Here is a 24,090-nt window from a genome sequence, read left to right on the forward strand (position 1 = left end):
GCACCATCTTATCAGCTGCCAGCGTGGCTAAAGTAAAGCAGGCAGAAGAAAGTGGAATGAGAGAGACTTACTAAGTCTTCCAGCCTTCATCTTTCTCCCGTGTTGGATGCTCCAAGTTCTTTAGCTTTTGGGCTCTTGGACTTACACCAGCGGTTTGCCAGGGACTCTTGGGCCTCTGGTCACAGACAAGGCTGCACTATTGGCTTCCCTGCTTTGAGGGTTTCGGGACTCGGACTGGCTTCCTGGCTCCCCAGCTTGCAGACGGCCTATTGTGGGACTTCACCTTGTGATCATGGGAGTCAATACTCCTTAATAAACTCCCCTTCGTATATACATATATCCTATTAGTTCTGTCCCTTTAGAGCACCTTAATACACTCATTTACGCGGACAGGCTGCCCCCTCTCAGCCTCTCTGGCTGCACCACTGGAGCCCCTGGTTGGCAGCAGCGTCCACATTCCCCCCCTCAGCTGTTTTCTCTGTGACCTCACTTAGGTTTGATTCAAATGTCACTTCCAGGGTTGTCACATTTCATTTCTTTGCTGCATTTTCACCTTTGTGGGTTGGTTCCCTCTTTCCATTTTCATAAACTGTCGTGTGGGCTTATCACTGGGAGGCAAGGAGGCAACAAACTTTTCTGTCTGTGTGAGCTGAATAACAGGTGCTCAGTGATCAGTTCCTGACGGGCTTTGAAAGAAGTGTCGGGATGGGTTACTAATCTGATGCACGCCTGTGATTTGCACATTTGTGGGTTGAAGAGTTGGCAGCACAGTTTACTCTTCGTGCGGTTTCTCAGGGTTGTATGCCAGGGAAACCGTTACTTGAATTGTGCTGTTGGGGGGTACCTTTGTTACTGAACTATGGTAACAGAAATGTGTGCATATCACAACTATGTAAAGTAAGGACTACTCATACTGAAATGTGATGAAAATAAAAAAATAATGGTAAACGTTCTTTTAAGTGGCAAAACATTAAAGCCATTTCAGTTAAAATTAGAAACTTTCAGGGATGTCTACTATTGCTGTTATTTAACAATGACTTGAAGGCCTAGAAATTATAATGAGAAAAGAAAGATGAAATAACCGACATAACATTAGACAAGAAGAGATAAAGCTCTTTTTGCTGCTCTGATGTATACACGTGTTGAGGATGCCAAAGTCCACCCCAGGTTCAGTAATTCACCAGGACTCGTAGGACTTAGCATGTAGTTGTGCTCATGGGTGAGATTTACTATAGTGAAAGGATGCAGAGAAAATCAAAGGGAAAAGATACGGGATGAAGTCCAGAGAAAATCAGGTCCTCTGCCGGGGGAGTCACACAGGACATTCTTAGTTTGTCCACAGTGTGTTGTGATAATGTGGGTGAAGTGTTGTGTGCCAGGGAAGCTCATCAGAATCTCAGTGCCCATGTTTTTATTGGAGACTGGTCACGTAGGAACCCTCTGCCTAGCATGTGCCAAAATTCCAGACTCCCAGTTCAGTGTAGACCACATTGTTTGTTCAAATAGTTGAGGCACAGTGAGACACCCATGTCAGAGAATGATGGGAACCCTCCTAAAATTCAGGCTACCGGCTGCCAATCAAGGGCCAACTTTGGAAGCAGACCTTTCTAAGGAGTGCAGTCTTGGGCTTGCTGTGTGAATTCTTTTTCTGCATAAGCTAGAAGACCCCTGCTATAGTAAGATACTTTGCTAAGGCTTCTGGATATAAGCTAAAGATACAAAAGTCATGGCCTTCTCCGCTGTGGCAATAAGAACCTAGCAATGGAGAAAACATTCTGTGTGGCCAGGTGTGCTGGCTCATGCCTGTAATCCCAGCACTTTGGGAGGCCGAGGCAGGTGGATCACGAGGTCAGGGGATCAAGACCATCCTGGCTAACACGGTGAAACCCCATCTTTACTAAAAATACAAAAAATTAGCCAGGCATTGTCACGGACACCTGTAGTCCCAGCTACTCGGGATGCTGAGGCAGGAGAATGGTGTGAACCTGGGAGGCAGAGCTTGCAGTGAGCCGAGATCGTGCCACTGCGTGGGCGACAGAGCAAGACTCCATCTCAAAAAAAAAAAAAAAAATTCTGTGTATGTGGTGAAAAAAAATAAGATGTTTTAGAATGAAGGTGCAGGACCTATCCCTAAGCGAAGAAAACTGAGGTCTTATTGAAAGACAAAATCAGCCGGGCGCAGTGGCTCACGCCTGTAATCCCAGCACTTTGGGAGGCCGAGGTGGGCAGATCACCTGAGGTCAGGAGTTCGAGACCAGCCTGGCCTGACGTGGTGAAACCCCATCTCTACTAAAAATACAAAAATTAGCTGGGCGTGGTGACATGAGCCTGTAATCCCAGATACTCGGGAGGCTGAGGCAGGAGAATCGCCTGAACCCAGGAGACGGAGGTTGCAGTGAGCTGAGATCACACCACTGCACTCCAGCCTGGACGTCAAGAGCGAAACTGCGTTTCAAAAAAAAAAAAGACGTAAAATCCAGACAGCTGAAAAAGCATAGCTGAGAAGATTTCATATCATTTTTGTCAACTCTCCCAAGTTAATATGAAAATGTAATTCCAATTAGAATCTCAACAGTGTCTTTTGAGAATTGGATAAAAAGTATCTTAAAATTTGTGGAGATGAATAAATGCCTAAGAATAGAATTCTACTGTATGCACATTTTAGGTATATTAACCTAGATTGGAAAATCAGAAGCCATGTAAAAATATACAAACATATTTGAGTACATAAGCATTAAAACTCCATATGACAAAAGATACCCATGTTTGGCGATATAACATTTTAAAAACTTCATGTAGCAAAAGATACCATAACCAATCAGTGGATAGGTTGGATTGGACAGATTGATGTAAACAACAAAGGGTTACTATGTATACACAAAAACCTTTTTAAAAATTGTCAGGCAAGGCTGGGAGTGGTGGCTCACACTTGTATTCCCAGCACTTTGGGAGGCCAAAGCAGAAGAATTGCTTGAAGTCAGGAGTTCAAGATCACAGCGAGACCTGATCTCTTTCTCTCTCTCTCTCTCTCTTTTTTTTTTAAGATGGAGTCTCACTCTGTCACCCAGGCTGGAGTGCAGTGGTGCAGTCTCGGCTCACTGCAACCTCTGCCTCCCGGGTTCAAGTGATTCTCGTGCCTCAGCCTCCTGAGTAGCTGGGATTATAGGTGCCCACCACCACGCCTGGCTAATTTTTGTATTTTTTTTTTTTTTTAGTACAGATGGGGTTTCACCATGTTGGCTAGGCTGGTCTCGAATTCCTGACCTCAAGTGATCTGCCTGCCTCGGTCTCCCAAAGTGCTGGGATTACATGTGTGAGCCACTGTGCCTGACTGAGACCTGACGTCTTTAAAAAAAAAAAAAATTACAGGTGGTGAGTGCCTGTAGTCCCAGTACCTCAGGAGGCTGAGGCGTGAGGATTGCTTGAGCCCAAGAGTTTGAGGCTGCAGTGAGCCATGAATACACCACTGCATTCTAACCTGAGTGACATAGCAAGACTCTGAGAAATAAAATTTAAAACAATTGTCAGGGAAGAGTACAAGAGTCAAATAGGAAACCATGACAATGATATGAACAACTGTCCAAATGACTAACACGTGAAAATGCTCAAATTCCTTAGTAGTAAGGGAATCATAAATCAGTGAGCTTTATAGACTGGCAAGATTTTAAAAAGAGCTGTATGGCTTGTTGTTGGGGAGGTGGAGGGAAGAAATACTTGCATATTGCTGGTAAATGTATGATGTCTTCCAGTTTCTTTTGGAAATCAATCTGGCAACATCTGGGAAAATTAAAAACAGGCATACCCTTTGACTTAGATATGTCAAGACAACTGTACAGTGTAATAACTGAACACTAGAAATGATGAATGTCGCACAGAAGGAAATGGTAAACACATTATAGCAGTCAATGTCAAGGAATACCGTGCAGCCATGTGAAGAGTGAGGTGAGAGTTACAGCTGTTGGCCTGAAAAGATGTCCACAAGATACGGCAAGTGAGAAAGAAAGATGAAAAAGTGTGCGTAATATCTTCCTAAAAATCAGTAACCAGGCTGGGTGCAAAGGCTCACACCTGTAATCTCAGTACTTTGGGAGGCTGAGGTGGGCAGATCACTTGAGGTCAGGAGTTCAAGGCCAACCCAGCCAACATGGTAAAACCCCATCCCTACTAAAAATATAAAAAATTAGCTGGGCATGGTGGCATGTGCCTGTAATCCCAGCTACTTGGGAGGATGAGGCAGGAAAATCACCTGAACCTGGGAGGTGGAGGTTGCAGTGAGCCACAATTGTGCCACTGCACTCCAGCCTGGACAACAGAGTGAGACTCTGTGAAAAAAAAAAAAAATTCAGTAACCAGAAAACCCGCATAGATGTATCTGTGTAAGTGTGTGTGCTTGTGCGTGTTGGGATGGGATTAAGAGCACAGAGAACAGTGTGGAAGGATGTTCTAGATAATGACCTCGGTCATCCGAGGTGGGAGATGGTGGAACTGGGTGGTAATGAGGGTAAAGGGAGAGAGGGAGCCGTGGATAGATGGGAACATGATTATTCAGATGCATGCATTTGATCACATTTACTCACCAAAGATACGTAAATCCATGAGTAGTTGTCTGTGGCAGAATTTATAGTTTATCTCCCTTTTCTCTTCTGTAACAGAAACTGGTTCTCTTGAGAAGGCAGCAGTGTGCCTACCTAAGAGATTACATTTCCCAGCATCTCTTGCAGCTAGGCATGGTCATGTGGCTAGTTCTGACCAATGAGATGAAAGCAGGAAGTGATTAAAGCCTCCTCCCTTAAAAGAGAGACAGGTGGTATGGGCCCTTTTGTTCCTTTAGATGTCTTCCTGCTTCTTCCCTGGAGTGCACACATGATGGCTGGTACTTCAGCAGCCATCTTCAACTTTGAGGGGACCTTAAGAATGGAAACCATTGACAAACAATGGCAGATTCTGGGTTCCTCTCAACCATAGAGCCATCCCACCAGCCTGGACTGCCTACCTGGAGACTTCTTTCATGTGGGAGAGGAATTAACTTTTTAAAGCCTCTGTTAGGTTTGGTCTGTGTTACAAGCAGCCATAGTTGTTTGAAACAGTATATACTAAAAAAACTCAAGAAATCAAAAGAAAACACATTCAATCACAAAGTGCTAAGCTGCAGATGGAGTATTAAAAGTGGGAATTAAGACACCACAGTAAATGAGGTATCCTAGACTGCATGTGGTCATGTATATTTGCTTCCAGGCTATTTATTCACAATTGCCTAAGCTCAAAGTAACTCGACCAAAGCCTACTCTCTACTCTGAAAAGTTCAGGCTTGCTTCCATTTAGAAGCACAGGCGGTATCTCAATAATCAATTCAGGTACCAAAGCATTTATTAAACATCTTCTCTCTCCACCATAAAGTAACCACCCTAAGGAATACAGAAGATGGACATGACCCAGTTCCTGATGCCACGTTAAGACTCACTAAGAAACTAGGGCACAGTAGCAGATGCTGTAATGAAATAGCAGGGCCAGGAAGTGCTACGGCCTTTAGGCAGGTTCTTGATTATTCTCTGGATTCACTTTTGTATTTGGAAGAACTATCTTAGTACATTCATTTGAAAAGGCTTTTTAAGCAAGAGAAAGATGCCATTATAACCTTAGAGAAGTGCAGTCGCGTGTCACTTGACAGGGATACGTTCCAAGGACTGTGCCATTAGGCGATTTTGTTGTGTGAACGTCATGGAGTGCACTTAGACAAACCTAGATGGTACAGCGTATGACACACCTAGGCTATCTGGTGAAGCCTATTCCTCTACTAAGAACCTCTACAGCATGTGACTACTGAATACTGGAAGCAATTGTTTTGTTTGTTTTTGAGACGGAGTCTCGCACTTTCGCCCAGGCTGGAGTGCGGTGGTGCAATCTCGGCTCACTGTAAGATCTGCCTCCTGGGTTCACACCGTTCTCCTGCTTCAGCCTGCTGAGTAACTGAGACTACAGGCGCCCACCACCATGCATGGCTAATTTTTTATATTTTTAGTAGAGACGGGGCTTCACCATGTTAGCCAGGATGATCTTGATCTCCTGACCTCATGATCTACCTGCCCTGGCCTCCCAAAGTGCTGGGATTACAGGCGTGAGCCACCGTGCCCGGCCTACTGTAGGCAATTGTAACACATTGGTAAGTATCTAAACATGGAAAAGTACAAGAAAAATATAGTATCATCTTATGGAACCACTGTCTTCTAGGTGGTCTGTTGACCAAAATGTGATGATGTGGTGCATGGCCGTAGTATGATGCGGAAATCTGACTGGCAAAGGCTTTAGGGGAGTCTTAGGTTAGACTGTGTTTCTGAAGATCTGTAATTAGAAAGGGGCATAGAATCGCAGACGTAATATTTTCTGCTTAAATTGTATTTTATAATGAGATCCTTATACTTGGGCTTTAGTTCAAGACTAGGGGACGTTTTTTCCCCTCGTAAATTGAGAAATGTCACTGAGAGAACAGCACTGCCATCTAGCCCATTTCTCTCAGAACTTCAGGTTTTGCCTCTGCAGCTTTTGACTTTGTAGGCAACAGGTGAAGTTTCTCTAAATACTAGCTTGCAAACTATTAATAGAAGCAGATACCTCAGAACTGAAGAAAACCCCCAACAACTGGAAACATTGATGGGAAATAATGGCAAGTTAAGAAAGCATAGCTTCTTCCAACTTCATGAGGCATATTTAGAAAGAATTTGGAAAATGTGGAAGGGTGGGATGGGGGTGAGGAATGAGAAACTACCTGTTGGGTAGAATGTATACTTTTATTAGAGTGACAGTTACATTAAAAGTCCAGACTTCACTAGGCAACATATCCATGTAACAAAACTGCATCTGTACCCCCTAAATCTATCAAAAGAAAGAAAAGTTTAAAAAGACACTGGGCATGGTGGTTCATGCCTGTAATCCCAGCACTTTGGGAGGCCAAGGCAGGAGGATGGCTTGAACCCGGGAGTTTGAGACCAGTCTGGGCAATACAGTGAGACCCCCATCTGCAGAAAAATAAAATTGCCAGGTGTGGTGGTATGTGCCTGTATCCCAGCTACTTGGGAGGCTGAGGTGGGAAGATTACTTGAGCCCAGGAGTTTGAGGCTGCAGTGAGCTATGATCGTGCCACTGCACTCCAACCTGAGTGACAGAGCGAGACCTTGTCTCAAAAAAATGAAAAAGAGAAAGTATGCTTACATTTGCCCATCCTAGCTGCACATGTAAGCCTGTGTAATATGAACCAATGGAGAAATAAACAAGTTCTAATAACATTCTCAATGTTTGCTTACAAGAAAAAGAATTTGGAGAACTGTTATATTAAGAGTTTTGATGTTATTGCTCATTTAGGTTCATTGTAACAACTTTTGATTTGGGATGGTGTAAAACTAAAGGGTAGTTTAGGGTAAGAAATAGAACTTCAGCATTGGTAGTCTGTGTTCCCTCCTCCTTTTTTCAGATAGCTGTAGATTAGAGATTCTTGTTTCCCCTTTAAAATTGTTTGAGGCATAATTTGCAGAGAAATGTACAGATCTCAATTATAGTGCAGATATAGCGTTGATGAATTGATACACCCATGTGACCACACCGTTACTAGGATAACAGTATTTCCATCACCACAGGAAGTTCCCATACATACAACCGCCCTTCTGATTACTTTCACTATAGATTTGTTTTGTTTTGAGACAGAGTCTTGCTCTGTTACCCAGACTGGAGCGCAGTGGCGTGATCTCGGCTCACTGCAGCCTCTGCCTCCCAGGTTCAAGCAATTCTCCTGCCTCAGCCTCCCAAGTAGCTGGGGCTACAGGCTTGCAGGGACCAGCCCCACAGGGTCGGTGGGCTTCTCCCTGTGTGCAGCGAAGAGAGAGTGTAGAAATAAAGACACAAGACAAAGAGATAAAAGAAAAGACAGCTGGGCCCAGGGGACCACTACCACCAATGCGCGGAGACTGATAGTGGCCCTGAATGTCTGGCTGTGCTGTTATTTATTGGATACAAAGCAAAAGGGGCAGGGTAAAGAGTGTGAGTCATCTCCAATGATAGGTAAGGTCACGTGGGTCATGTGTCCACTGGACAGGGGGCCCTTCCCTGCCTGGCAGCCGAGGCAGAGAGAGGAGACAGAAAGACAGCTTACGCCATTATTTCTGCATATCAGCGACTTTTAGTACTTTCACTAATTTACTACTGCTATCTAAAAGGCAGAGTCAGCTGTACAGGATGGAACATGAAAGCGGACTAGGAGCGTGACCACTGAAGCACAGCATCACAGGGAGACGGTTAGGCCTCCAGGTAACTGCGGGCAAGCCTGTCTGATGTCAGGCCCTCCACAAGAGGTGGAGGAGCAGAGTCTTCTCCAAACTCCCCCAGGGAAAAGGAGCCTCCCTTTTCCTGTCTGCTGAGTAGCGGGTGTTGTTCTTTGACACTTTTCGCTACCGCTAGACCACGGTCCGCCTGGCAACGGGCGTCTTCCCAGACGCTGGCGTCACCACTAGACCAAGGAGCCCTCTGGTGGCCCTGTCCGGGCATAACAGAAGGCTCGCACTCTTGTCTTCTGGTCACTCCTCACTATGTCCCTCAGCTCCTATCTCTGTATGGCCTGGTTTTTCTTAGGTTAATGATTATAGAGCGAGGATTATTATAATATTGGGATAAAGAGTAATTACTACCAACTAATGATTAATCATATTCATATATAATCATATCTAAGATCTATATCTGGTATAACTATTCTTGTTTTATATTTTATTATACCGGAACAGCTCGTGTCCTCGGTCTCTTGCCTCGGTGCCTGGGTGGCTTGCTGCCCATACAGGCTCAAGCCACCATGCCTGGCTAATTTTTGTATTTTTAGTAGAGACAGGGTTTCACCGTGTTGGTCAGGCTGGTCTCAAACTCCTGAGCCCAAGTGATCTGCCTGCCTTGGCCCCAAAAAATGCTGGGATTACAGGTGTGAGCCACTGTGACCAGCCTATAGATTAGTTTTGATTTTTGTAAAAATTCATGTAAATGGAATCCTACAGTATGTACTGTTTTGTATCAGGCTGCTTTTGCTCCATATAATGTTTGTTTGAGGTTTATTTATGTTATAGCAGCACATAACAGACCAAGATACACGTTTAAGTCAATAACTTGTTCTTTTGTTTTCTATTGTATAAATATACCAGTTTCTTGGCTGGGCATGGTGGCTCATGCCTGTAATCCCAGCACTTTGGGAGGCTAAGGTGGGTGGGTCACCTGAGGGCGGGAGTTCGAGACCAGCCTGGCCAACATGGTGAAACCTCGTCTCTCCTAAAAATACAAAAATTAGCCAGACATGGTGGTGACTGGCCCCTGTAATCACAGCTACTCCGGAGGCTGAGGTAGGAGAATTGCTTGAACCCAGGAGGCAGAGGTTGCAGTGAGCTGAGATTGTGCCACTGCACTGCAGCCTGGGTGACAGAGCAAGACTCCGTCTCAAACCACACACACACACACACGCTTTATTCTTCTTTATTCTTCTACTGATGGGCATTGGATTGTTTTCACTTTTTACCTATTATGAATAAAATTTCTGTGAACAAGTCTGTAGATAGATATTTTTGTTTCTCTTAGATAAATACCGAGGAGTTGTGGGATTACTGGGTCATTGAGCAGGTGGTTGTTTAATCTTGTAAGAAACTACCAAATTTTCTAAAGCGGTTGTAATACTTACATTCCGTGCTAGTTGGAGCTTTTCTCTCTCAGCCCTCAATCCACCTTTGCCGTCTGGCGTCCTGGAGCTAGACTGTAAACATTTCTTCTTTCCCAGCTGATGCAATGTTAGGCGTTGCCGGCAGAGGACACTGGAGGGACACTGCAAGAGGAGCGGAACTGCTCTTCCTGTTTCTGGTGCTTCTTGCCAGCAGGTGGCCTCCCAGCACCTCAGCAATAAGCAGTTTCCTGCCCCCAGGCCCAGCCTTTGCACCTCTGGCCATTCCGTGGCCTCAGCCACTCTCTCTCCGAAGAGGTCTGAGTCTCATTCTGGGTGTGGGAGCAGGGCTGTTCCAGGTTTCTTCCTCCCATGGGTGTTGTCCTTGATCCTAGAGGCTGCTGCACATCTTCTCTTCCTGTGTTCTTTAGACATGTTTCTACCCTTCTCAGTAGTTAATCCCCTTTAACTAAACATTTATTTTTATTTTTTTAGCGACAGGGTCTTGCTCTGTCGCCCAGGCTGGAGTCCAGTGGTGCGATTCACTTCCTGGGTTCAAGCGATCCTCCTGCCTCAGCCCCCTGAGTAGCTGGGACCACAGGTGTGCACCACCACACCCAGCTAGTTTTTAATTTTTGTAGAGAAAAATTTTCTCTGCCTCGGCCTCCTGGTGTTAAGTTTACAGTCATGAGCCACAACACCTGGTCCCCCAATTTTTTATGTTAAAATTTGCCCGTAGCTTCCTTTGTGAAGTATCTGCTCAAGTCTTGAGCCCTGTTTGGGGGAGTTGTTTGTATTTTTATTGAGTTGTGGGAATTCTTTAGTCAGAATGCAAGTCCTTTGTCTGGTATATGTCTTGTGAACATTTTCTTCTAGTCTATCCTTGCCTGCTCACTTTTTTTATTGTGGCAGAAAACATAAAAATTTACCATCTTAACTGTTTTTAAGTGCACCGTTCAGTCGTGTTAAGTATATTCACATTGTTGTGAAAGGGATCCTGGAGCTTTTTCATCTTGCACATCTGAAACTCTGCACCTATGCAGCAACTTCTCAGTCCCTCCTCCTCTCAGCCCTGGCAACCATCATTCCACTTCTGTCTCTATATGTTTGGCTCCTCATAGAGTCAGTCTGTTTTGTGCTGCTGTAACAGAATACCTGAGACTGGGTAATTTATAAACGACAGAGATTTATTTCTCACAGTTCTGGAGGCTGGGAAGTCCAAGATCAAGGAGCTGGCATCTGGCGTCTGGTGAGGATCTGGGCTTCTGCTTCCAAGATGGCACCTTGAAGTCTGTGTTCTCACATGGCAGACGGGGAAAAAAGACCAAACTCTCTCAGTCAGGTTGTTTTATAGTGGCATTAACTCATTCACGAGGGCACGCCCTCATGACCTAAACATCTCCTAAAAGGCCCCACTTCCAAACACAGTTTCATTGGGGATTAAGTTTCCAACAAGTGAGTTTTGAGGGATACATTCAGACCACAGCATCTAGTACCCCATATAAGTGGGATCCTATTATACAGAAGGCCCCTGATTTACGATGGTTGAACTTAACGATTTTTTGACTTATGATGGGTTTATTAGAACATAATCCCATTGTAAACATCTGTATTTGTCTTTCTGTGATTGGCTTATTTCACTTAGCATACCCTATGTTGTAGCCCGTGGCAGGATTTCCTTCCTTTTCTTATTTTTTTGGGACGGAGGCTCGCTCTGTTGCCGAGGCTGGAGTGCAGTGGCACGATCTCTGCTCACTGCAAGCTCCACCTCCTGGGTTCACACCATTCTCCTGCCTCAGCCTCCCGAGTAGCTGGGACTACAGGTGCCCACCACCACGCCCGGCTAATTTTTTTGTATTTTTAGTAGAGACGGGGTTTCACTGTGTTAGCCAGGATGGTCTCGATCTCCTGACCTCATGATTCACCTGCCTCGGCCTCCCAAAGTGCTGGGATTACAGGCGTGAGCCACCGCGCCCGGCCAATTTCCTTCCTTTTCTATGGAGATACCACTTTGCTTATCCACTCATCTGTGGATGGACACAGGTTTCTTCTACCTCTTGGCTTTTGTGAGCAGTGCTGCCATGAACGTGGGTGTGCAAACATCTCTTCCAGACTTTCCTTTCCAGTCTTTTGTCTCTGTTCTCAAATGGAATTGCTGGACTCTATGGTAGTTCTAATTTTAATTTATTGAGGAGCCTCTACTGTTTCCCATAGTGGCTGTATCATTTTATAATCCCACCAGCAGTGCACCAGAATTCCAATGTCTCCACATCCTTGCAAACACTTATTTTCTGTGCAGACAGATGTGAAACTGGATTTTCAGGGGCTGTGATGGGCTGGATTGTCTCCTTAGATTCGAATGTTGAAGTCCCCCACACCCCAGTGTCTTAGAATGCAACTGTGTTTGGAGGTAGACTTTAAAGAGATGGTTGAATTAAAATAAGGCCCCAAATTTAATATGACTGGTATGTCTATAAAAAGAGAAAGTCTGGACATCTGGAGATACATCAGGGATGCATGACTGCTCAGAGGAAAGACCCTGTGAGGCACAGCAAGAAGGCACCGTCTGCTTGCCCAGGAGACACCAACCCGTGACACCCTGACCTTAGACTTCCACTCCCCAGAACTGTGAGAGGAAGACCTCCTTGCACTGTAAATCACTCATTCTGTTACTGTAGTCCCAGAAAACTAACACAGACCTTTGCTGAGCAGAATGCCTTTGCTTCTCTGCAGACAAGATTACTTTTGCACTATTGCACTATTGCACTATTGCTATCAAAATAATTATATGGGGCTGGGCGTGGCGGCTCACACCTGTAATCCCAACACTTAGGGAGGCCGAGGTGGGTGGAGTACCTGAGGTCAGGAGTTCAAGACCAGCCTGGCCAACATGGTGAAACCCCGTCTCTACTAAAAATACAAAAAAAAAAAAAAAAAAAAAAAATTAGCCTGGTTTGGTGTGCACCTGCAATCCCAGCTATTCGGGGGGCTGAGACAAGACAATTGCTTGAATTTGGGAGGCAGAGGTTGCAGTGAGCCAAGATCTTGCTACTGCCCCTCCAGGCAACAGAATAATAATAATTTTTATTATGGAATCAGTGTCAAATGCTGGCGCCTTCTGGGGGCAACACACAGTTTCCCACCAAAGTGCATCAGTGCCCCAGGCAGTCAAGGTGCCAGGAGATGAGGAGGCCGTGGATCTTCTGTCCACCTGGGAGCAAGCCTGCAGCTTGGGACCCTCCTGGGACCCTGCACCCGCCACTGCCCTGCCCTCCTGGGCTCTCATGGGAGTGAAGCAGGGTGGGCTCTGTAGGAGTTAAAGAAAGAGGAAAGAAACATGAAAAGCGGCTCAACAAAGACAGGTTTATTTTGGAGAATAAATCTGAGAGGGACTTCTGGCCGATTTTGGTCAGGAGCCTTCTCTCCTACAGACTAAGGATCTTTAAGGGTTTAGGAAGCGGGGAGCTTGTCGCAGGCTGGGAATGTTTCTATGTGAGGGAAAGTTTATTGCGGACTTGGAATGTCTCTGGTTGGAGGGGAGGTTATCTCGAGGTTGGCATGTTTCTGGTTGGAGATGTTATTTGTGGTTTATGGTCGTGCTGACATTAGCTATTAGGCTGATGTGTTTTGGGCTGGATTTAAGCAGCTTTTTAATCAAAGGGAACTTAAAATGGTGGTGTTTGTCCAAGACGGCCATACTCCTGCTCTGTCCCGCTCCAGCCCTGGGGGGCCCCTCGGGCTCTTCTCTTGGATGGTGTGTGAATGGGCACATGTGGAGGGGCTGGTTCAGCTCTGCCTGCCTCTGGCCATCCAAAGGAGGGACAGCAGGGCCTGGGCAGCAATGCCGGCCTTGGAGCACCGGGGCTGTGGAGGCTGCTTGAGAGGACACGGAGCCCCCTCTGTGCGCAGGTCGTGGAGGGCCTCGGGCACTACGGTCTGCTAGGCACCACATGTCACAGCTACTCAAACACCCAGGGCCACCAGGGAGGGCCGATGGCCCCGCAGGGCGGCTCAGGACCCGCCCCACCCCTGTCCCTGCCTTTCTGGCTGCCCCCTAGTCCCTGGACAGGCGCTCCCGACCTTCAAGCAGGCCCCACCCAATCTCTTGCCCAGGCAGGAGCTCCCCCTGCCGCACTCACAGACCTCACCTCTTCCTACACGTTTCCAAGGCCGCGCCCCGCCCCGCACCCTGCCAGGCCCCGCCTCTCTCTCCGACCCTGGACAGTCCCCGGGACCCACCCCGCCCCCAGGTCCTGCCCCCCGCCCGCCTCCGCGGGGCTTCCCACCCTCCCGGGCGGACTCCACTCCCGCCCCCTCCCCGTGGGTTCCCCCGCCGGCCCCGCCCTCCCAGGCTGCCCCCGGCGTCCCGGGCTTCCTCTCCGCAGTCCCTGAGTCCCGCAGGCCCCGCGTCCCCGCTGCACCCCCAGTCCACTCCCGAGGTCCCCGGTCCGGCATGGCGCGCGCGGTGGGGCCCGAGCGGAGGCTGCTGGCCGTCTACACAGGCGGCACCATTGGCATGCGGAGTGAGCTCGGCGGTGAGTCCGAGACCCAGCGTCCTGGGCGGGGTAGGCCTCTGGACCTGGCCGCGACCGGGAGCCTCGGACCCTCCTGCACCCACGGGGGTCGTTGGGGAGTCAGATCCACGCCTGGATGGGGGGTGCGGGCTGGGGTCGCTCTCCTTCGGTTCCGGCCACCGGCGTCCCCGCGCGCGGAGCCCCCACCTGGACAGGAGGTCACGGTGGGTTCTCGCCGTCGCAGTGCTCCCGGGAGCGCCCTGCGACCCTGGGGCCAGGCCCCCTGTGCTGCCGCTGTGCCCCTGAGGGCCAGCGTCCTGGAGTCGTGGAATATGGGCGGGAGGGCCCCAGGGCATTGGCCTGCTGCTCCTGCCCTGGACACAGGCTTAGGAGGCTGCCCTGGAGAAGGCTTAGGAGGCTGCAAGGACCCCTCACCTGCGACACCCTGGAGGGTGTCCCCATCCTCTGAGTCCCCTGGGGTCCTGGTCAGGCAGCAGTGGCTGGCACGATACTGGGGCTACCTGGCATCGGCGGGGACGCACGTGTTCACACCCGAGGTGGCCTCAGAGCCCTGCTTCCTCTGCCCCTGCGTGGACCTGGTTGACCAGAGACCAGCGATTGCATCTGGACTGAGTTCTGCCTGGGTGGGGTCAGGGCCTGGGACAGGCACCGAGCTCTGTGGTACTCCAGCACAGTGCTGCCAGCGTGGGCTGGGCACAGGAAGGATGGTAGCCTGGGGAGCCTGAGGCCACCAGGATGGGGAGAGGACATTGCACTGGAGCCTCCAGAATGCCCGGGCACTCCCCAGGAGGGCAGGACACTGCCTGGGGCCCCCAGGTGGGCTGTGCTGTGATGTGGGGTGCTCCCTCCCTGGGGGCCAGGACAGCCCCCTCACCCTGTCTTGAACCTGTTTGCGACCCTCCATGGGCCACTGCCTGCCTTTCCCTCAGGAGCCCTTTCCACTCCTCCTCCCACTCCCTGCTGCCCTGGCCACTGCCCACACTCCTGCTTGTGTCCAGCGCAGCTCTCTCTCCTGAGACGGCTGGGACCCTCTCCGGCTCTGCCAGAGCCCCACGGCTTCCCCTGGCATGACCAGAACATTCTCTTGTCCCTCGCCCATCTGCCAGCCACTTCCCCGCCCCTCCTTTCCCCATCCCCTCTCACGGCCTGTTCCCTGGCAGCTGCCTCTCTTGGCCACCCCTTTCCGCTGAAGTGGCCGCTCAGAAGCCACCAGCACTCTGTCGGTGCTCTCAGATTCCACCCACCACACTGTGGCCGGTGCAGACCCCTCTGGAGGCCCAGGAGACAAAGCCTAGTGGGGCTCGTCCACGAGGGACTCAGGCCCCAGGAACGTGGCTGTCCAGGCTGCTGGGAGCCTCCTCTGCACTTCTTCTGCCTGTGAATGGAACAAAGTCATTCACAGCTTGGCAGACGCCCCTGTGTGACACTCCACTGACACAGAGTGACACAGTTCCTGTGCTTGGCCCTCACAAGCTAGAGAGAGAGAGGTTGCCATTGAAGAGATGGCACGCATTAAGGAGCTAGTCCCGGGGCAGAATCTGCCAGGGCCCTGTAGGGGCTGTGGGCTGATAACGGTCTGGGCCCGGTGTGTGGGTGGCGTGGAGTTTTGAGGCAGCCCAGGGAGGGCTTTTCTGAGGACACAAGGCCTGCAGGACAAAGATGGGAGAGGGCCAGGCCAGGAGCAGCCCTGCAAGGTGCAGGAAAGAGGAGTGGGGAGCCCAGCAGGGCTGGAGCCTGCCAGAGCTGCCCCCGAGTGGTGACAGGACCTGGGGACTCTGTCTGGGGCCTCGTCCGACGCCCCTGACGCTACCCCTTCAGGCTTGGTGTGTGGCCAACTGCAATTTGGTTGAGCTCAACACATAGTTCTTGAGTAGTCCGAGCTGCAGGGGCAGGTGGACTCTGACTGCAACCCCACCACACGCCCGTCTCGCTTGGCCCCCGCGTGCTCGCCGCAGCAGCCTGTGGGTGCACTCACACGTGTGCACTGCATTTCTGAAAGAGGCTGTGAGGTCCTTTGTCTGGGTGGGAAATAAGAGACTTTGAGGCTGGAAACTGGGTGTGGGGGCGTCAGTCTTCAGACCTGAAGCAGCCTTCTGAGATCCCTCAGTGCTCTGTGCACTGGGGTCCTGGCTTGTGCTCAGCAGCCCGTCCTCGTGTGGCTGCGAGGTCACCCCCTGCTGTTGCTAGCTGACCCATGTGGGGCATCCACTTCCAGGAACCCGCGGGAATGGGCTCCCCCAACCCCTCGTGAGGTTGGAGCAGCCAGACTGTCAGGCGTCAATGATTTACTCCCTCCACACTGCTGACGTGGGCTCTGGCCTTCCCTGGGGAGGTGAGAGGGGAATGGTGGCTTTGCCACAGTAAAGCTGTTTGATTGTCGCTGTTGGAACGGCTTCTGCGCCTGCTGGTAAATAGTGACCTGTGGGTGGAACGCTGCACACCTGGAGCCCTGCCAGAGTTCAGGGAGGGCAGAGGTGATGCCAGCGGGGACGCCCCTCGACCCATCCCTTCTCTGAGTTCATTGAAGCTATCACAGGTCAAGGGACATAGTGAATCCAAACACGGCTGATAACCCCAAGCCCAAGCTGGCATCAGTGGCCACGTTCCATACACCCGGGAAACTTGAAGACTTCCTGTGTCAAACTGGGAACCCCACCCGCTTGCTGGCCTGTCCCAAAGTCCCTCCTGAGCCCGGCTCCTTGCAGGCACAGCAGGGAGGGCAGAGCTTTGGGGCCAGGCAGCTGAGAGAAGCTCCCTGCCCAGTGGCCACACAAGTCCCAGCAGCCGAGACTGTCAGTGGAGGGATGCCTGTGGCTTCTTGGTCACTGCAGTGGCGGCTGTGCCCTTGGCCTGGACCTCCTTCTTGAATGGGTGCTACACGTTCACAAGGTTCTAAGCCTAAGCTTGACTTCGCTGGTGACAGTGGGGCCCATTGTCTTCGAGAGCAAAGCCTCCCTTCCAGGTGTTTGGCAGGGGGCTGAGGAGTTTCCGAGTCACCAGCAAACTCAGGCAGTTGCCTGGATGGGCCAAGGAAGAGGTTCCAGGCAGGGCCAGAGGGTTCAGGTTCTGCAGCCCTTGAACCTTTTGGAGGGCCCTCATTGAGAAAAGTAATACAAGTTACAAAATCAGAGTTAGGTGTGAAAGCCGGTGTTTATTTATTTTTTATTTATTTTTATTTTATTGAGACGGAGTCTCTCTCTGATGCCCAGACTGGAGTGCAGTGATGCGATCTCGGCTCACTGGAAGCTCCGCCTCCCGGGTTCATGTCATTCTCCTGCCTCAGCCTCCCGAGTAGCTGAGACCACAGGTCCCCGCCACCGTGCCCTGCCGAAAGCCGGTATTTATTTAAAATAACAAAAGAAATTGCCCCGGCTGACCGGGCGCGGTGGCTCACACCTATAATCCCAGCACTTAGGGAGGCTGAGGTGGGCGGATCACTGGAGGTCAGGAGTTCAAGACCAGCCGTGGACAACATGGTGAAACCCCGTCTCTACTAAAAATACAAAAAAAAAAATTAGCCAGATGTGGTGGCAGGTGCCTGTGGTCCCAGCTACTGGGGAGGCTGAGGCATGAGAATCGCTTGAACCTAGGAGGTGGAGGTTGCAGTGAGCCGAGATCGCGCCACTGCACTCCAGCCTGAGTGACAGAGTGAGACCCCGTCTCAAACAAACAAAAAATACTGATGTCACTACGTACCTGTTAGAATGGCTGCTGATGTACAACACACTGACTGTGGGGTGAGTGCTGGAGCCCAGAGTTGGAAAGTGGTCCATTTGCAGGTTGGTAAGAAAACTTTACTGGCGATGGTATAGGTTTGAAAAAGGAACATTTGGCCAGACATGGTGGCTCAGGCCTGTAATTCCAACACTTTGGGAGGCCAAGGCGGGTGGATCACTTGCCTTGCTAACATGGCGAAACCCCATCTCTACTAAAAATAAAAAATTATCCAGGTGTGGTGGTGCATGCCTGTAATCCCGGCTACTCCGGAGGCTAAGGCAGGAGAATTGCTTGAGCTCTGGGGGTGGAGGTTGCAGTGAGTCGAGATGGCGTCACTGTACTCCAGCCTGGGCAACAGAGCGAGACTCTGTCTCAAAAAAAAAAAAAAAAAAAAAAAAAGAAAGAAAAAGAAAAAAGAAAGAAATTGGCCAGGCTGGTTTTGAACTCCTGGGCTCAAATGATCTTCCTGCATCAGCCTCCCAAAATTCTGGGATTACAGGTGTGAGCCATAAAAACCACTGCAAAAGCACACATGGAGTGTTTTGCTTGAGAGAAGAGGACACCAAGAGAGTTTAGTCTTGTCTTTGGCTGATTTCGCCTGTGGTACCCACACATGCCCCCAGCAGGGACAGCAGGGCCCATATCCACGCCTACCACTCTGCAGCATTCCTGGACGTTTCTGGAAGCTGTTCCCCTACATGAGTCAGCAGCAGCTGGAGGTACCTTGCACAATGTGAGCATGTCCCACAAAACCAAACCAGATGTGCCCCCTGCACCTTCCCCATAAGACACCCCAGCTTCACCTGCCGTGATGAGTGGAGAGTGACTTTTCGTTTCCTGTGGCCACGGTGCCGGGCGGCTGAACATCACAGAAGTTCATTCTGGGTTCTGGAGGCCGAGGCCTGAGAAGGGTTTCCCCGGGCTGAGCCAAGGTGCTGCAGGGCACCGCTCCCTCCTGAGGCTCTGCGGGAGGAGCCACCCCTGCCACCTCCACTGTCTGGTGGCTGCCGCAATCCTTGGCTTGTGGCCACATCACTCCAGTCATCCAGCCCAGCATCTCCAAGGGCCGCTCTGCCCTGTCGTCATATGGCCTTCCCCTCCCCGTGCCGTGTGGCCTCCCACCTGTGAGGAAACACGAGAGGGCATTTAGGGCCCACCTGGATTGTCCAGGGCCACCTCCCGCCCCATGACCCCTAATATCACATCCGTAAAGACACTTCCATATGAAGTGACACCCACAGGTACCGGGCATTGGGATGTGGACATCTTTTTTTATTTTTATGTATTTATTTAATTTTTTGAGACAGAATCTCATTCTGTCACCCAGGCTGGAGTGCAGTGGTGCGATCTTGGCTCACTGCAACCTCCGCCTGCCAGATTCAAGTGATTCTCCCACCTCAACCTCCCAAGTAACTGGGATTACAGGCACCTGCCATCACGCCCAGTTAATTTTTGTATTTTTTGTAAAGACGGGGTTTCACCATGTTGGCCAGGCTGGTCTTGAATTCCAGACCTCAAGCAATCTGCCACCTCGGCCACCCAAAGTGCTGGGATTTCAGGCCTAAGCCACTGCGCCCGGCCCTGGGATGCGGACATCTAGGATGCTTTTTCAACCTACTGCACATGAGGTGGGGACACTTGGACACCGGTGTGGGGTGGACCCTGAGCCCCCCGGATGCCCAGGGTCTGAGGTTGGGTCCTTGGGGTTCACAAGGCTGGTGAGTCCAGACCTTTGTTCCGGCAGCCCGTGTCCTGGCTGTGCTCTGGGCGCCTCGGAGGGCAGACGGGCAGACAAACATGCGCGGGCTCTGCCTCCCCTCTCTGCTGGCTGAGCCCTACTGGCGGGGTGATTTTGTCAGCAGCTGCACCTCAGCCGACCTGCATCGTCCAGTCCTCTGGCAAATGTCCCTGGGGCTCCACGGGCCTTTGTGTAAGGCCAGAGGAGTATCACGGTGCCATAAACCTTCACGGGGCCAAGGGGCTGGTGTCCCGGGGCCAGTGACTTAACGGGCAGAGATGTGGAGACCAGGCTGAGCCCAGCAGTGGAGGGCGATGGCAGGGAGGGATGCGGCTGGAGGGATATTAGAGGGGGCTGCTTTAACTCGCCAAGTTTGGGGTTAATTTGTGAGCCAGTGATAGGAGATGGGTACAGCTGCAGAGGGCAAGGGGGAAAAGCAGGTGACCATGGCTGGGGTCTGCAGGATAGGATGGGGCATTGCTGCTGGGGGAGGGAGCTTTGGGGCTTGCTGGAGGCCCTGGAGGGGTGGCTGAGGGGTCAGGGCTTTATACTGAGCAGCTGGCCCCAGGGAATGAGTGGTGTGGCCAGGTCTCCATTTAAGGGACAGAACTGAGATGCAGAGGCTGCAGGAAGGTGACAGAGCTGCTCGGGGTGGGACCAACCCGTCTGTGCACCTGCTGTGTGCTAGGCCCTCCGGGTCAGGGAGCTGGGGAAGGGGACCTGGGCTGGACCCTGAGGGAGTCACACAGTCCATGCCCTTTGGGAGCTTGAGGGCCAGTGAGGGAGAATGTGGGAATAGCACTACAGCCTGGGCATCTGGGAGGGCTTCCTGGGGGTGGTGTCCCAATCTGGGCCTTGAGAAACCTACTGGGTGAGAAGTGGGAATGAGGCAGGACTTCCAGGCAGAGCCCACAGCATATCCACAGTGAGGCAAAGGCTGAGCCCCGTGGGCCTTGGTGGAGAGTGTGGACTAAGTATTTGGAGAAGGAGGTGGGAGCAGGGGCAGGGCCTGGGTGGAGCAGCTGGAGACCTGGGCAGAGCTCCTGGGGCTGTCCAGGTGCGAAATGAGGAATCACCATGGGCTCCAAGGCAGGAAGCCATGGCTTCCAAACACGGGTCAGCCACCTGCCCTGTGAGGGGTCCCAGGGGCAGCCATAGCCCTTCCTCCCAGCCTCTGACTGTCATAAGACTGGAGCCCCATCCCACCAGCTCTGGTCCTGCCCCTCAGTGAGGGAGGAGGAGGCCATGGCTCTCAGCCCCTGATCCCAGCATCCACCTGGACTCTGTCTGCAGTGCTTGTGCCCGGGACGGGCCTGGCTGCCATCCTGAGGACACTGCCCATGTTCCATGACGAGGAGCATGCCCGAGCCCACGGCCTCTCTGAGGACACCCTGGTGCTGCCGTGAGTATGGGCTCCTCCTGGTCCCGGGCAGGGCATGGCTGCTGGGGGGTACCGATCCTGAGGCTGGGCACTGCTGGCCAGGCCCACGTGAGCCATTTGCTCACCCCCATCTCTAACATCCGCTCGGCTTACAGGGCTTTAGGACTGACCAGCAGCCGCCTTCCACCAGAGCCTGAACCTCTGAGGGTGCCCCCGTGCCTGGTCCCACCTTCCCTCCCCACCCTCCTCCCACACCCCCAGCCAGGCTCCTTCGGCAAGTGTGATGAGGGCTCCCCGTCTAGGGACCCTGTATATCAGGAGTCGGCTGTTCCAGGTGGCCTTGCCCCCAGCATAGAGGTCCTTCCATTTTTCAGCCCTGGGCCCAGCTCCCTGATGTCCCCACAGCTGGGGGTGAGCTGGCAGTTGCCCTCGTTGGGGCTGACCGCCACAGACGCCATAGATGAGCCTCCTGCAAGCATCCTCTCCTGCCTGGGCATGGGCTGGTCCCAGCCCCCTCTTCAAGCTGGTGTGGGAAGAAGACCGCTGGGAGTGGCCCATGCTGACCCATGTCCTTGCCTCTGTGGGGGGCTCCTGGTGGAAGGGGGGCCGGGCCCCGTACTTGGGATGCTGAGAACTTGGTATGTGCAGAGCCCTTGGCGTAGGGGCCCCAGCTCTGCCGGAGGAGAACAGAGCGGATCAGGGCATTTAGAGCAGGAGGAGGTGCAGAGCAGGAGCCTGCTGTTCCGCCTCGTGCTGTTTCTGTCCCGCAGCCCGGCCAGCCGCAACCAGAGGATCCTCTACACCGTGCTGGAGTGCCAGCCCCTCTTCGACTCTAGTGACATGACCATCGCTGAGTGGGTTCGCGTTGCCCAGACCATCGAGGTAGTGGGCTGGGGAATGCTGGGTGGGGCTGTGGTGTGTGGGTGGGGCTGTGGTGTGTGGGTGGGGCTGAGGAGTGCTGGGTGGGGCTGTGGTGTGTGGGTGGGGCTGGGGAATGCTGGCTGGGGCTGTGGTGTGTGGGTGGGGCTGTGGTGTGTGGGTGGGGCTGAGGAGTGCTGGGTGGGGCTGTGGTGTGTGGGTGGGGCTGTGGTGTGGGTGGGGCTGAGGAGTGCTGGGCGGGGCTGTGGGTGTGGGCTGGGCTGTGTTGTGTGGGCAGGGCTGTGTTTTGTGGGTGGGGCTGTGTTGTGAGTGGGGCTGTAGGGTGTGGGTGGGGCTATGTTGTGTGGGTGGGGCTATGAGTGTGGGCGGGGCTGTGGGTATGGGCGGGGCTGGTGGATGGGCAGTGGCCGGCAGAAACACTCTGGGACAGGTGAGGAGCTGCAGGGTCTGGGGTGGAGTCGGCCTGCCCAGCCTGGGGCCTGGGAGCATCTGGGAATGGCAGCTTCAGGAAAGGGCAGGGTCCACATGTCAGAGCTGTGGGCAAGGCTCTGAGTTCCTCTCCCCCATGCAAGCTGGGGGTGGGCGTATAGGGCCAAGTCGACTTCCCAGATGAGGACACAGCGGGAACAGCTGTCTTAGCCTGCCCCAGTTAGTATCTGGGGCATGGTATGTGGTGTGTGATGCTACCTTGAGGGCCAGCAAGCTCCTTGTGTGTGGCTGGTAACCTGCTCACTGCCCTCTGTCCGTCCCCCGCCCAGTTGGAGTCTTAGTGGATTTAGGACCACAGCACCTCTCCAAGACTCTTGTGGTTTACAGCGACCTGTGTGCTCACCCTGCAGGCAGAACCACCCCCCCGCCCCATCAGCTTTTCTTCTCCATTCTCCCCCATCACAACACGCTCCCATGTTACCTGAGCTGCCTCCCCTGGTAGGGGGCCTCCTGCCCCCTCCAGTCCCAATCTCACCTGCTTCCCGTATAACCCCCCTGCTCCCCTGAATGGGAACATCTAGGCTTCCCCTTCCCAGCAGCGGGGTGGCAGGCAGCACCACCCAGGACAGGCTCCTCCATTTGTGGCCGGCAGCCCTCACCAGGCAAGGCCTGACTGCTTTTTGAGGCCCATGAAGGTGCCCTGCGGTCCTTGCTGCAGGGACCAGCCCTGGACAGCCTCACAAAGGCTCTCTCAGCTCAGGTGGCCCAACCTGCCGTCTTGCCGCGAGTGGCCAGCAGAGAGCGCCCTTCCCCTCCTTGGCTTCTGCTCCTCTGCAGTTCCCAGGCCTACAAGGCTGGGTCTTTTAATGGCCCACCCGGCAGGCCCAGGCTTAGTATAGGGCCCTGGGCTCTCGGAACGGTGCCCTGGCAGCCGCAGCCTGGGCCAGCCACCCTCCAGGGGGTGGTGGCCGGAGGATGTCCCTGCATGGCCAGCTTCATTGCTGCCCTTCAGTGTCCTGCCCGGCCGCCCAGGTCCAGATCCAGGCAACCTCCAGGATCACCTGCTGGCTCCCGGCCATGGCTGTGCCTTGACCCTGCAGGCGTCCTTGTGCCCACCGTTGTGTTCTTGCCTGACCCGCGGTCTGGGCTTCGAGGCTCATGCACCACCACAGCCCCCTGCTGCCATGGAGAGGCGCTCTCCCGCCCTTGGGGAGTGTGCAGAGGCCCCTTAGAGGGACTCATTCTCTAGTGCTCTGAGGGGAGCCTCAGCGTGGTGGGTGCACCTGAGTGGCATGGAAGCCTCAGGGCAGGGAGAGCGTGGGAGTCCCAGGACTCCACACCAGGGGCTCATCTTCCAGAGAGGGACTTCCAGGCCAGGGTCCCACGGGCGCCTCCCCTGAGTCCTCTCCTCTGCATCTGGACCCTTTCCCCCATGCTGCACCCTCCCCCACACCTGCTCGCCGAGGGGCTGGCCTGCCTGAGCACGCGCCCCTCCTGCAGAGGCACTACGAGCAGTACCATGGCTTTGTGGTCATCCACGGCACTGACACCATGGCCTTTGCTGCCTCGATGCTGTCCTTCATGCTGGAGAACCTGCAGAAGACTGTCATCCTCACTGGGGCCCAGGTAATCCCAGGGGCCCGGGGATCCTAGGAATAGGGGCTTGCTGAGGCCACAGGGCAAGTCAGCGCTGTGGGTGGCCGCTGCGGGACCGCGGGCTTCCTGCTCAGCCCAGCAG

The 24,090-nt window shown here is 52.6% G+C and overlaps 1 protein-coding gene across 2 annotated transcripts in view; it reads left to right on the forward strand.

Annotated features, from left to right (window-relative positions):
- Positions 1-14,006: 14,006 nt before the first annotated feature.
- The window catches only part of ASPG (asparaginase), a 29,924-nt gene continuing 19,840 nt past the window's right edge, over positions 14,007-24,090 (forward strand). For both annotated transcript variants that reach the window (XM_002825148.4, XM_063715752.1), the window contains exons 1-4: positions 14,007-14,208; positions 20,957-21,065; positions 21,815-21,926; positions 23,853-23,978. In XM_002825148.4, coding sequence (XP_002825194.3) covers positions 14,127-14,208; positions 20,957-21,065; positions 21,815-21,926; positions 23,853-23,978 — 429 coding nt within the window. In that variant the 5' untranslated portion in view covers positions 14,007-14,126. The remainder of the gene's footprint in view (positions 14,209-20,956; positions 21,066-21,814; positions 21,927-23,852; positions 23,979-24,090) is intronic.

The sequence above is a fragment of the Pongo abelii genome, chromosome 15 (assembly GCF_028885655.2).
Source record: "Pongo abelii isolate AG06213 chromosome 15, NHGRI_mPonAbe1-v2.0_pri, whole genome shotgun sequence".
NCBI classification, from domain to species: Eukaryota; Metazoa; Chordata; class Mammalia; order Primates; family Hominidae; genus Pongo; species Pongo abelii.